General features: G+C 41.3%; 1 protein-coding gene across 11 annotated transcripts in view; it reads left to right on the forward strand.

Annotated features, from left to right (window-relative positions):
* The window catches only part of Pphln1 (periphilin 1), a 95465-nt gene extending 85117 nt beyond the window's left edge, over positions 1-10348 (forward strand). For all 11 annotated transcript variants that reach the window (XM_034516166.2, XM_034516167.2, XM_034516170.2 and 8 more), the window contains one exon: positions 7529-10348. In XM_034516166.2, the coding sequence (XP_034372057.1) occupies positions 7529-7723 (195 nt within the window). In that variant the 3' untranslated portion in view covers positions 7724-10348. The remainder of the gene's footprint in view (positions 1-7528) is intronic.
* The last annotated feature ends 1493 nt before the right edge of the window (positions 10349-11841 follow it).

The raw sequence follows: 11841 nt of genomic DNA on the forward strand, positions 1-11841 counted from the left end.
CATGGGAAATCATGGTTCCCATTTGGCCTGTGCATGTGAGTAGAATGGCTGTCACTGTGTAGATCAGAAACTTGGTACATCACCATCATCCAACTCTGGCTTAACATTGTGTGTAGTTGCTCCAGTGTAACGTAGCCTGCTTTGTCTCTGAAGCTAAAATGGCCGCTGTTTAAGGAGATTATTGTACCGAACACTGAGGGGACAAGCTCGGCTGTTTGGCATAAAAACTGCTGAACTTACTGGAGATGACTCAATATCTGAGAGAGAATTCCAGAGCCTTTCTGTCATCACTGCACAGTGGAGACAGAAGCAGAAACTAGAAACATCTCGCTTTAAATATTGTTGTATCTTGGTAACATGTAATCCTTTTGACTTTTTTACATGGTGCCACCCTGAATGCTACCATTTCCACACTTGGTTTTAATTTTTACAAAAGCTATATTAGCCCTCTTTAATCTTGTGTTCTTATAACATTCCTCATTGTATCCATTGGTGGTGGTGGAAACTCCAAGTGGACAGTGTTGTGTTGCCAGGTCCTGTCCATATATAACCCCAGAAGCAGAGCTGGCAGTCATTAAGGGTGCGGAGCAGAAACTGTCTTCACCAGTGCGGTTGGTACCGCTGAAAACATATAAATATTCCTTCTTAAAATAATAGTCTAATTTACCAGTTAAGTTGCAGATGATTGGTGTTTATTCAAGAAGTAAATCCTGACTATAAATAATAATTTCTGGACTTTAAGTATCACAGTATGAATACACTAAACCCTCTAATGGTGGAACCACATTATTTTAAAGATGGTGTTTTACTCTCATGTGATCCTGGAAATGTGTTTGAGATGAGAGTGGCTTAACTCATTTTCCAGGATGTGTTTCTGTGAAAAGCCTCTCATCTGTCCTAAGCTGCACATGCACATGGCAATGCAGTGAGAGGAAATAACGTCTGTCATTCGATTGGCTCACATGGCAACGGGGGAGGCCTTTGACCCTTATTATTTGAACCAATCAAATATTTGGTGACAGTTGCCCAAACAAAAGGTTTTATTTCTGGTTTTCCCTGTTTTTCTTTCTTCAAATTTATTCATTATTTTAGCCCTGGTGATTTTGCTAAACAACAAAAATAAAAGCAGTTTTTGTTCACCAGTAACTCAGCTTTGAAAAATGTCCATTCAGGAGAATGTATTGTGGAGTGCGAGTGCTTGTGGTGAGGATGATGGCTCCACAGAGTTCCTGTGGAATTTCAGTTTAGCTGGAGTATTATCATCTGCCCTCAGTTTGTTACAGCCAGAAATACTGGGTGATATTCAGCAATCCTTATTTACACAAATATAGCTATTTAACAATTACATGAGCTTTCTTTTCCTAAGCTCTACCTGAGACCCTTGACTATAGGTAATGTGTGACTGCAGAGACTTGGGGCCAGTGAGGCAGCTCGGCAGCTTCAGCAGCACTAAGCTGCCCCCGCCTGACAGCCAGTTAACCCTCAAACCATGTACAGAGTCTCACTCGGGGTCGGATGTCTGTAATCCCAGCACTTGCCCAGTGATTTGGAGAATGGAAATGGGAGAATTTGCTCATTACAAGTGTTCATCACCATGCTCAACCAGGGCATTGTGTAAGCCAGACACTCTACCAACGGAGCTGTATCCCCAGCCCTGGAAGTTAGTTTGTTGTTTTATTTTGTTTAGGTTTTTAATGTAAACTCTGCCTTTTCTATGTGTTTCAAACCCATATTGATCCTAGTCTGTCAATAGTGTCACGTTCAGACTCAAGCTCCTAAGAGTCGGTACCCCTTAAATATACATTGCTGTCGCAGTGCGTCAGTGCCACCGACAGGATTCCTGCCTGCTTCCCACCTCCTGCCTACATAACATTCCATTTATTTTATGACATCTTTAGATTACTTGAAATTCAAAGTTCAATGTAGAATGCTGTTTAAGGAGTAATAAAGAAGTGTGCACATCCGAGTGCGTAGCTATGGATGTGTAGACCCTGAGGAGATGTGCCCTCTAGTGAGGAGAAGTGTGCACATGGGGTCCATAGCTGTGGGTGTGTGGGCCCTGAGGAGACACTGCCTCCTCCTTCAATAGTTCATCCTAGTTTTTATGTGTGTCTTAGTAACTTGCACATCACATGAGTATACATGCCAGTGTTACAGTTAAATGTTTGTGGCTGTGTTCTATATATAAAATATGAAAACATCACAGAAAACCTCATTTTGGAATTGTTGTTGTTGTTTATGCTGTGGTGCTGGACATGGAAGCCAGAGTGGTTTGCACAGCCTAGACCGTGAGCAGGTACACACCAGCCTTTAGAGCTTTTTAGTGTGTCTGTGTGTTCCTAGCCTGGATGGATAGTTCTAGCAAATTATGTCTTTCAGGGAAATGGCCCATTTCATCTAATTAGTGAAAAGAAAGTTTATAATATCCTTTTATTTGCTAGTAAATATCCTTGAAGTCAAGTAATTTCTGTCTTTTCTCTTTTTCCAAAGTTGGTTAGCAGTTTTGCTTTCTTTTCAAAGAGCCAGGTTTGGGAGATGTAGTTTACTTGTTAGAGTGCCTGCTTAGCACGCTTGCAGCCCGGGTTCCAGCTCAGAGCCACACAAACAGGGCATGGTGGTAATTACAGGTAATTACATGCCTGTGCACTCCAGGGCTGGAGGCAGGAAGATCAGTTCAAGGTCATTCTCTACTGTATAGTTGCTCAGAGATTAGCCTGTGCTAAAATGAGACCCTGTCTCAACATTAGAACCTCACACTGCTTACACTGATTCTCCTCCTTATTTATTTTATGTGTGTACATAAATATGGAAGCAGGAGCTCAGGGCTGGGTGTCTTCCTCAGTCACTCTCCATTTCATAAATAAATAAATAATTTTTGTATTATTTGTAATGTGTGTAGTGGGATATATGGGCGTGACTACAAAGGCCAGAAAGCTCAGTGCAGCTGTTGTGAGCTGTCTAGCCTAGATGAAACCTGGGTGTTAGCTCAGTAAGAGTAGTAAACACTCTTAATCACAGCCATCTCCCAGCCTCTGCTTAAGTTTTTCAGTGAGGGTTGGGCTGGTCTGCCAGCCTCAGGGATGGCTCCTCACTGCTGGGGAGTGCACTCAGCTGTTTGAGTGGAATTCAAACCTTCGTGCTTACATAGCAAGGCCTTACTTTCTGAGCCATCTGTCCTACCCCTTATCTCCTGTCTTTCAGTTTATTTTTCTCTTGTAACATTTTCTTTCTTTTCTAGTTACTTTGAATTTTATCTCTTTTTTTCTAGTGTTGTCAAAAACTACTAATTTTGTGTCTTCTAATAATATTCAATTGTTTCATTTTTCTATAAATATAGTTTTGCCACCTGTTGCAAATTTTGCCATTTTTATTTAATTCATAATGGTTTAGGATTTCCCTTGAGACTTTTTTGGCCTGTGTATTATTTATAACTATACTAAGCTAGAGGTAATTAGAGTGTTTATCTAACATAGTTGAGACCCTGGGTTTATAAATCTTATAAATCCTTAGATTTATAAGAAAGCAAACAGACAAAAAACCGTAATCTCTGACAGATGGTTGGTACTTCCCTAAAGGTATGAAGCACCTTACCTCTGTCTTGAGGAGATGAGCTCCTGAAGCAGGACATAAAGCATTTTAAGCAAATGTGTTTGGTCAAAGGAAATGACCTGAGATGATGATGCAGCAACAGCAGAGGAAATAGTCTTGTTGGATAATGAAGGAACATTGCAGGCTAGTGTACTGCTTCCCCCTGCCTCCACCCCCAGCTGCCTTCCTGACTTGGAATGTGTGTGGTAATCTCCCCTTATCTTGCCTTAACTTTGTTCTTCTCCTGCCCCAAGAACACAGAATACAAGTTCTTTTTTAGAGGACTTTCATATCCTAACAAACGACTTTGTTCGATTACTTGTTATAGCGCTGTCAATTTTGCATGCTTGTTAAGCACCTCCCCCAGCTCAGCTACCTCTCCAACCCCACCCAGCAAATTTGCTGTTGAGTTTGCTTTGCCAAGGTATCTTTTGTATTCAACTGAAAATCTTTGTATTTGATATGAAAGTATAATTAGTAACTGAAATTTTGTCTAGTTTATTTTAATATATATTTCTAGAAGTCCCGTGTAAAATTTGGTTGTTAATACTGGTCTCTATAATAAAGGGCCATGAAAACGCGTTGGGTGATGTTTTCATTCTGCTGACAAATTTAGCTGTGTGCAGTATATGTGAACTCCACCCAGACATTGACCTGCTTCCTATTTTGATCAGGTCCAAACACAACAAAAACAGCAATAGAGTCTTCCTGTGTGGCCTGCAGCTATCAGATCTGCAGGTTGTTGATGCATTTCCAGCTAGGGAGCAGAAGCAGACAGGCTGTGCTGCAGAGAGCTGCACCCTTCCTGTCATGGAGTGGATCCACTGTGGAACAGAGTTCTTCGGAAATAGGTTTCTGACAGTTTCAAGTTGTGTTTATAAAATGTTGCAGGGCGAGGTCTTCCTTTAACTAAAACTATTTCCTATCTCATGTCCAGCTAGGCATTAAACTCTTTTTTTTTTTTTTTTTTTTTTTTTTAAATTCCCTCAATGGAGACTTAGGTTGCTTTCAATAGTTTTGGTTATTTCTGTTAAAAAAAAAAATGTACAAAGATTTTTGTATTCCAGTAAATAATTTTTAAAAGACTTTAAAAAACTATTTTTTAAATTAATTTATTTTACGTGTATGTGTATTTTGGTTGCATGTGTACCTGCATACTCTAAGATGGCATCAGATACTTCTGAGCTGCCATGTGGGTCCTGGGAATTGAACTCAGGAACTTCAGAAGAGTAGTGAGTGCTCTTAACCACTGAGCCATCTCTCCAGAATCCCAAAAAGACTAAGCAAAAAATACTTGTAGCAGGTGACAGTCATGGTTTCAGTATTAGAATTTCAGGATGCTTTTTTCATATGTAGATATGTAGCCCAATTGTGTTTTGTGATGGGGTTTAACTAAGAAGCAGGTTGGCTTTAAAGACTTTGTAGGTTAGTTGAGTGTAACATTATCTTTATCTAGTACATCTGTTACATTTTTTTTTTAAGTCAGTAAAATGTAGGCCACCCACAAAGGAGTCCTCTGAGGCCTGTGGTTGGTGTGAGCTGAGAGTGCTGTTATTATGTAACAGTGTGTTTGCTGGGGCTTACCTCCACCCAGCTCAAGCATGGTGAGTCTGCTCTCCCCTAGGACTGTGGTGGGGAGCCTGTGCAGTAAGACCAGTTGTAATGTGGCTGCTGCCTCAATGCTACATGTAGTGAATGCTACTAATAGACCGCTTCTGCTTGGTTTGCAAGATGCTTGCACTGGTTCTGTGGCCTGGAAGCCTCGGGATAAACGAATAAATCATTGAGTTGAACTTGATAGCTTTCTTTTTTTTTTTTCCTTCTTATTTTTTATTGGATATTTTATTTACATTTCAGATGCCATCCCCTTTCCCCATTCTCCCCCCCACCCCTCAGAAAACCCCTATCCCATGCCCCTCCCTCTTTTTGCTTTTCTACACTTTTTAAAAATGTTAATCAAAGGCTTTATAAGTTTGGTAATGCTCAAACTTGATAGCTTTCAAACACATTTTATCATATTAGGAGAGAGAGTGAGAGAGAGTGTCTGTGCATACGTCCATGCTTGTGTGGAATTCAGAGGAGTTGCCTCTTTCTGACCATGTGGGCTCAAACTCAGGGATGAAACTCGGGTCCTCAGGCTTGGCAGCAAGCTCCTTACCTGCTCTCAGATATTTTTTTTTTCTTCACAAGCTTTGTTTTACTTTATTTTTTAAAGATTTATTTATTTTTTTATTTATATGAGTACACTGCAGCTGTCTTCAGACACACAGTACAAGAGTGTGTCGGATCCCATTACAGATGGTTGTGGGCCACCATGTGGTTGCTGGGAATTGACTCAGGCCCTCTGGAAGAGCAGTCAGTGCTCTTAACTGCTGAGCCATCTCTCCAGCCCCAGATACGGGTTTTATATATTTTATTTTGTGTCATGTCATTTTTGTAAAACTTTCAATTTCCTTGGAACTGGTAAATCTTTTCCCTCCCTTCCTCCCTCCCTCCCTCCCTCCCTCCCTCTCTCCCTCTCTCCCTCCCTCCCTTCTTTCTTCCCTCTTTCCCTCCTTTCTTCCTTTCTTCCTTCCTGTTTGCTATGGGTCTGGGTCTCAGGCTGGCTTTGAACCCATTCTATAGTTCAGGTTGGCCTTAAACTGATGGCATGGTTCTACTGTGTGCTGTCAGACTTTGTGAGCCCATACTACCATGCCTCCCTTTGTGAGTTAATTTCAGTAGCATGATAATGTAGTAAAATGTAGCAACCTAATTTCATTGAGCCCTTAAATAGCTGTTTCTGAGCAGTCAAAGCATTGACATCTGGAGTTTAGTTCTGTGAACCCACGTAAGGCGGAAGAAGACAAACAGTTCCACAGAACTGTCCGCTGACCGCCTTACTCTGTGTGTACAGATCCATCTGCATGCAGTGTGTGTACATACATGTCCACATCCATACTCAGTGTGTATAGACATACACACACATCTAGTGGGCAGTAAATATCTAATTGCCAGTGATAAAGTTTACATACTTTGAAATAAAAGAATATTCATTAAAGAACATGTAAGACGGCGGGGCGGTAGTGGCTCACGCCTTTAATCCTGGCGCCTGGGAGGCAGAGGCAGGCGGATTTCTGAGTTTGAGGCCAGCCTGGTCTACAGAGTGAGTTCCAGGACAGCCAGGGCTACACAGAGAAACCCTATCTCGAAAAACAAAAACAAAACAAAAAGAGCACGAAACACGTGTGTATGCTCATATACACATCATGGATGTAGTGCACACATCTCTGTGTTCATGATCTTTTGTTTTGATCTTAACCCTGTTTGGTGGCCTTGGTTAAATATTTACAAGCAAAGTGCTTCTCTAGATAGATGCTCAACATTCTGACAGCTTTTTGTTATATCCAAACAATTTTGAATTTGTTGATTGGCTGTGATTCAAAGACTCTGAAGTTCAGAAACTTTTTCCGTTCTTTGCCCCACCCCCCTTTTTTTTTTTGAGACAGTGTCTTACTATGTAGTAGTTCTGGCTGACATTGAATTTGCCATGTAGATCAAACTGGCCTTCAACTCAAGAGATCCTTCTGCCTCTACTGGGATTAAATGTGTGGCCAGCACACCTGGCCAGCCTCTCCTCTCTTAACAAATGAATGAGGGTTTTTTCACCTTTCTTTTGACCTTGCCTTCTTGACCTAACCCAAGTGTAAAGCCCTGTATGGAGTCTGCCTTGCTTCAGATGCCCACCCTGCTTCTTCTCTCAGAGGTGGGTGTGTCTGTCTGTCTGTGTTTAGTCAGTTGTGAGCTGATCTCCAAGGCTGGTTTCATCAGTGGCTGTGCTGGCATTGGGAGTTTCAGCCGTGTTGCCATGTCTTCCTTACAGATTTCAGCAGCACCAGCCAGCCGTGTGTTCAATTCGCTAATCTCACTCATCTAACCAAAATGTGTTTCGCCATCCTAGGTTTACCGGCAAGACTGTGAGACTTTCGGGATGGTGGTGAAAATGCTGATTGAAAAAGATCCCTCGTTAGAAAAGTCTATCCAGTTTGCACTGAGGCAGAACTTACATGAAATCGGTGAGCGCTGTGTTGAAGAACTCAAGCATTTCATTACTGAGTATGACAATTCTACTCAAGATTTTGGAGACCCTTTTTAGAAAAAGTAGTGCCCAGGTCAAAAAAATTTTTAGGCTTTTCCCTCTTGGATTGTGTAAATCCTTACTTACTATTTTGTGATGAAGAGAAATACTTTATGCTAGCCAAGCACATTTCTAGTATTAAATAAACAGCTACAATAGCTTTGAAAGTATCTTAATTAGAATGTTCCCCTGTGTGTAGAATACTCTATTCATCTTTATACACTTCCTCCCTCCAAAAATAATGTTCAGTTTTAATGTTCCAAAAAAAGCAGTTCTGGAGAGCAGCTTTCTGTATTTAGCTCATGTTCCACAGCCTTCCTCGACGTTTTAAGGTAATCTTGTTACCCTGTAAAGCTTGTCTTTGTATTCAGATGTTGATTTCAGCAGAGTGCTGAGTTCTGTTGAGACTTTGGTATTGTCATTCTAATTGTTCAACCTTCTTCATAGTTTGTAGACATCTTCTCTATCGCTTTCTGATTGGTTTAATAAAGCACTGATGCCCTCTAGGTCAGGAGAGGAATGCAGGACATCAGGGCAGAGATAGTAACTATGAGAAGGCTTTGTGCAGAGAATTTGCCACCCAGACACCAAGGAAGTCTGACTTTTAGGGACTGAATGAGAGATAATGGACTACGTTAATTAAGTTAGAGGAGCTAGCTGGGAACAAGACTAAGCTGTAAGGCCTAGGCGTTCATAAATAGTAAAAGTCTCTGTGTCATTGTGCGGAGCTGGTGGATTGAAACAGTCTGATGATGGTGATCATTTGGTCTCAGGAGTTTAATTTGATCATTCCAGGTTGCATACAATAGTGGCACTGTTAGCGTTTGAGTTGGTGACGTCAAAACATGCCGTCTTAATGAATTAAAACTTTGCTATCGTATGATATTTGCTTTGAGAATTTAAAAAAGCACTTGAAAATCTGTAAGGATCTGTTAGAACAAAATCTCCTTCCCAAGTCAGTGAACTTAGTTCATCTCTTCTATGAAGTGCTCTGGAGGCGCCTCACTGTTCTCTAGACAATATTATAGACTGACAGGAGGGGCAATCTGAGATGCAGGATAAATTTTAAGTTGACGGCTCAGCAACCCTTCTCGTGGGTGTAATGAAAGAGTAGAATATACAGAGCACTTACATTTTGTTTTAGGCCCTCACTGTATCACAGAGGGGACCTGACACGGCACTCATGCTCGTGATTAAGTTACAGATGACACTGTTAACCTCCATGATCTCAGTTCTGTGGGCCTAGAGGGTCTCACTCTTCACAAGTGTCCTCAGAGAAACAGGCCAGCACAGCCACCAGCATGTCGTGAGTGAGTGAGGAGACAGTCAGGGTCTTTTGCTCACTTCCTGGTCCCTCCCAGTAGTTCATTGAGGCAAAATACATAATTTGTGACATTAGGCACCTTTAAAATCACTGTTTTAATTTTTTTTTTTTTTTAAGTCAGGGTCTTACAGTATAGCCCTAGCTAGCCTGAAAATCTCTGTAGACCAGGCTAGCCTTAAACTCACAGAAATCTTCCTGCCTTTACCTCTTGCACGCTGATGTTAAACCCATGTGCTACCATGCTCAGGATCCTGTTTGGTTTTTGGGGGGTGGGGTATTTTTTTGGTTTGTTTTCATTTTCATTCAGTTCTATCCTTTTTTACTTTTGTGTTCGAGACAGGGTCTTGCTGTGTATCCTGGCTGGCTCCAAACTTTCCTGCCCTGACCTTTAACTCTTGGGATTTCTGCCTCAGCTTTCCTGAGGTACAGGTGTGAGCCTCAATGCTTGCCATTATGTCTGGTGGCCTCTCTGATCCTGTCTGCAGAGATACCCCTAAATCACATACAGTAAAGTAGAAATAGCAGTATGATTAATCTTAATGAGCCCTACAGTGGATGTATGAAGATCTGTATTATGCAATTTTAAAAATTTAAAACTAATTGGGGACTTTTTTTTTTTTTTAGTTCTCTAAGTGAGAATGCTTGGAGTTACTTTTGGCCTTGAGATTCTGTCCATCCCTTTTATAGGCATATTCCTCTTCAGTGCGTGCCGTGGTCAATGCTGGTCACTTCAGTAAGACCACGTGCTATTTTCCTTTTTTTCCCACTAATTCTCAGGTCTTTCAATCAAGTTGTTAACAAGCATAACTATAAAATTTGAGAAGCTACCAAGGCAAATAAATTGTTCATTGGTAGAAATTTAAAAGAAGAGAACTTACTAATAAATAGTTTAAGTGATGGTCCAGCCAGTAATCCTGTTCCCTCCAGTCACACTCAACATTGGAAGCTAGTTCCAGCTTGCTGATGTCAGCGTTGTTCTGCTAGGCTCGACAGTGTTAAATGTTTTGTTTATCTTTGTCTTGTAACATGGCTTTTAACATCTAAAATTCATGTGAACTAGAATATGTATTTTATAAAATGTTTTTGATTCTATAGAGACCTGTTTGTAAATTATCCATTGATTTTCATTATACCTAACTCATGTGATAAGTATTCATTGTCTCACCATTTGATTCTGTAGAGACATGTTTGTATATTATCCATTATTTTTCATTATACCTAACTTGCCGGTAAGTTTTCATTGTGTCACCATAAGGCCTTGATCATTATAGGGGAAGCAGATACTGTAAATGCAAAATAAAATATCCAATACTAAGCAATGAACTGTCTCCTCTCATTTTCCCCGTTCCTCTGACTGAAGTGTAAGTGTTTTCATCTATGCCTGCATGATGACTCTACTAGTCAGTTCACCTCTCCACAGCTGGCTAGAAAGCACGGGATTGAGGCACTAGAACTTAGATGGTTTCTGGAGTTTTGATGTTACAGAAGCCAGTTCTCATAGTGCCTCCCGCAGAGCTGGTTCTCTCTACCAACTTTGGTTCACAGATTGGGATGCTCTGGGTATTCATGCTTGTCAGCCGAAAGCTGACTTCACCTTTAAGTGAAACTTGACCCCTGGGTCTTGGAGAAATAGGATTTATTCAGGCTGAGAGGTATCAGTAGTTCAGAAGGAGGGAATGCAGTAGTGAAAGGTTACTGTGTGCTATGCTGTCAAAAGTCAGTTTTCATTGCTGTGACAGGATTTTTTATCTTGATTTTAGGCCCTCAGTTACTGGGCTCCACTGTTTCTGGATCTGTGGTAAAGCATGGCTTCATGGTGGGGAACTTGTAGCAGGGCAGAGTTGCTTGATCCTTAGTAGTAGTCGGAAGAGCATAGAGGCCAGAGGGAGAGAGAGAAATTAGTGGGAGAGAGGGAGGGAAGGAGCAAGAAAGAATTGGACACCTGTGGGCCTCTTCCTTCTCAGCTTCTAGATACCACATTCAGGGAGAAGACACTTTTCTCTGAGAAAACTTCACAGACATCCAGAAGTATGCCTTTCTAATAATCTTCTAGGTGCTTCTCAGTCCAGTAAAGTTGATGGTAATAATTATGACTTAATCTCATGCAATGAGAAGAGTGAAGGAAACGAGACTGAAGACCCAGAATGCAGAACACGGCCTGTGTGTGCACAAGCACAGGGAAGGGACGGAAGGGGAAAGCCTCTCTTAATGATGGGGAGACCTTGAACCCCAAACCTCTGAATAAAGTGATGTCCCCCAACCAAGAACAGAAAAGGTCTTTGAAGAAAACCCACCCGTCTCACCCTTTTTCCTACTCTGCTTGTCCAAAATTGGGTATACATTATCTTCAGAACTTGTTTGTCAGCTCAGAGGTGGCTGCCACAGCAGACCTTCTCCATGCGAATTAGCTTGCATTAATTATACAAAGTAAGTTTCCTTATGTGATTTTTATATACATATGTTAATCTCATACATGTCCCATTACTCCCTGTGGTCCTACTCCTGAGCCCCCTCTCAGGCCGGCTCCTTCCCTGTGGTTCTTTTTTTTTTTTTTTTTAAGGGTGGGGGTTGCCCTTTTATACAGAAGCATAGATGAGAATTTATTATATACAGGAGCATGGACACCTTATTAATGGCAATACCAGCGAAACGAACAAAAAACCCCTGCAACCATTAAACTACCTGTCAATCTTAAGAGACCCTCATGAGCCCCTTGGCATTCCATGACAAATTGTTGTGCTCACAAGTATGTGGGTCTCTGCAGGTATTCAGAGCTGCATGAGGGGATGGCATGCCCAGAAGACAGTGTCAC

The sequence above is a fragment of the Arvicanthis niloticus genome, chromosome 13, assembly GCF_011762505.2.
Source record: "Arvicanthis niloticus isolate mArvNil1 chromosome 13, mArvNil1.pat.X, whole genome shotgun sequence".
NCBI classification, from domain to species: Eukaryota; Metazoa; Chordata; class Mammalia; order Rodentia; family Muridae; genus Arvicanthis; species Arvicanthis niloticus.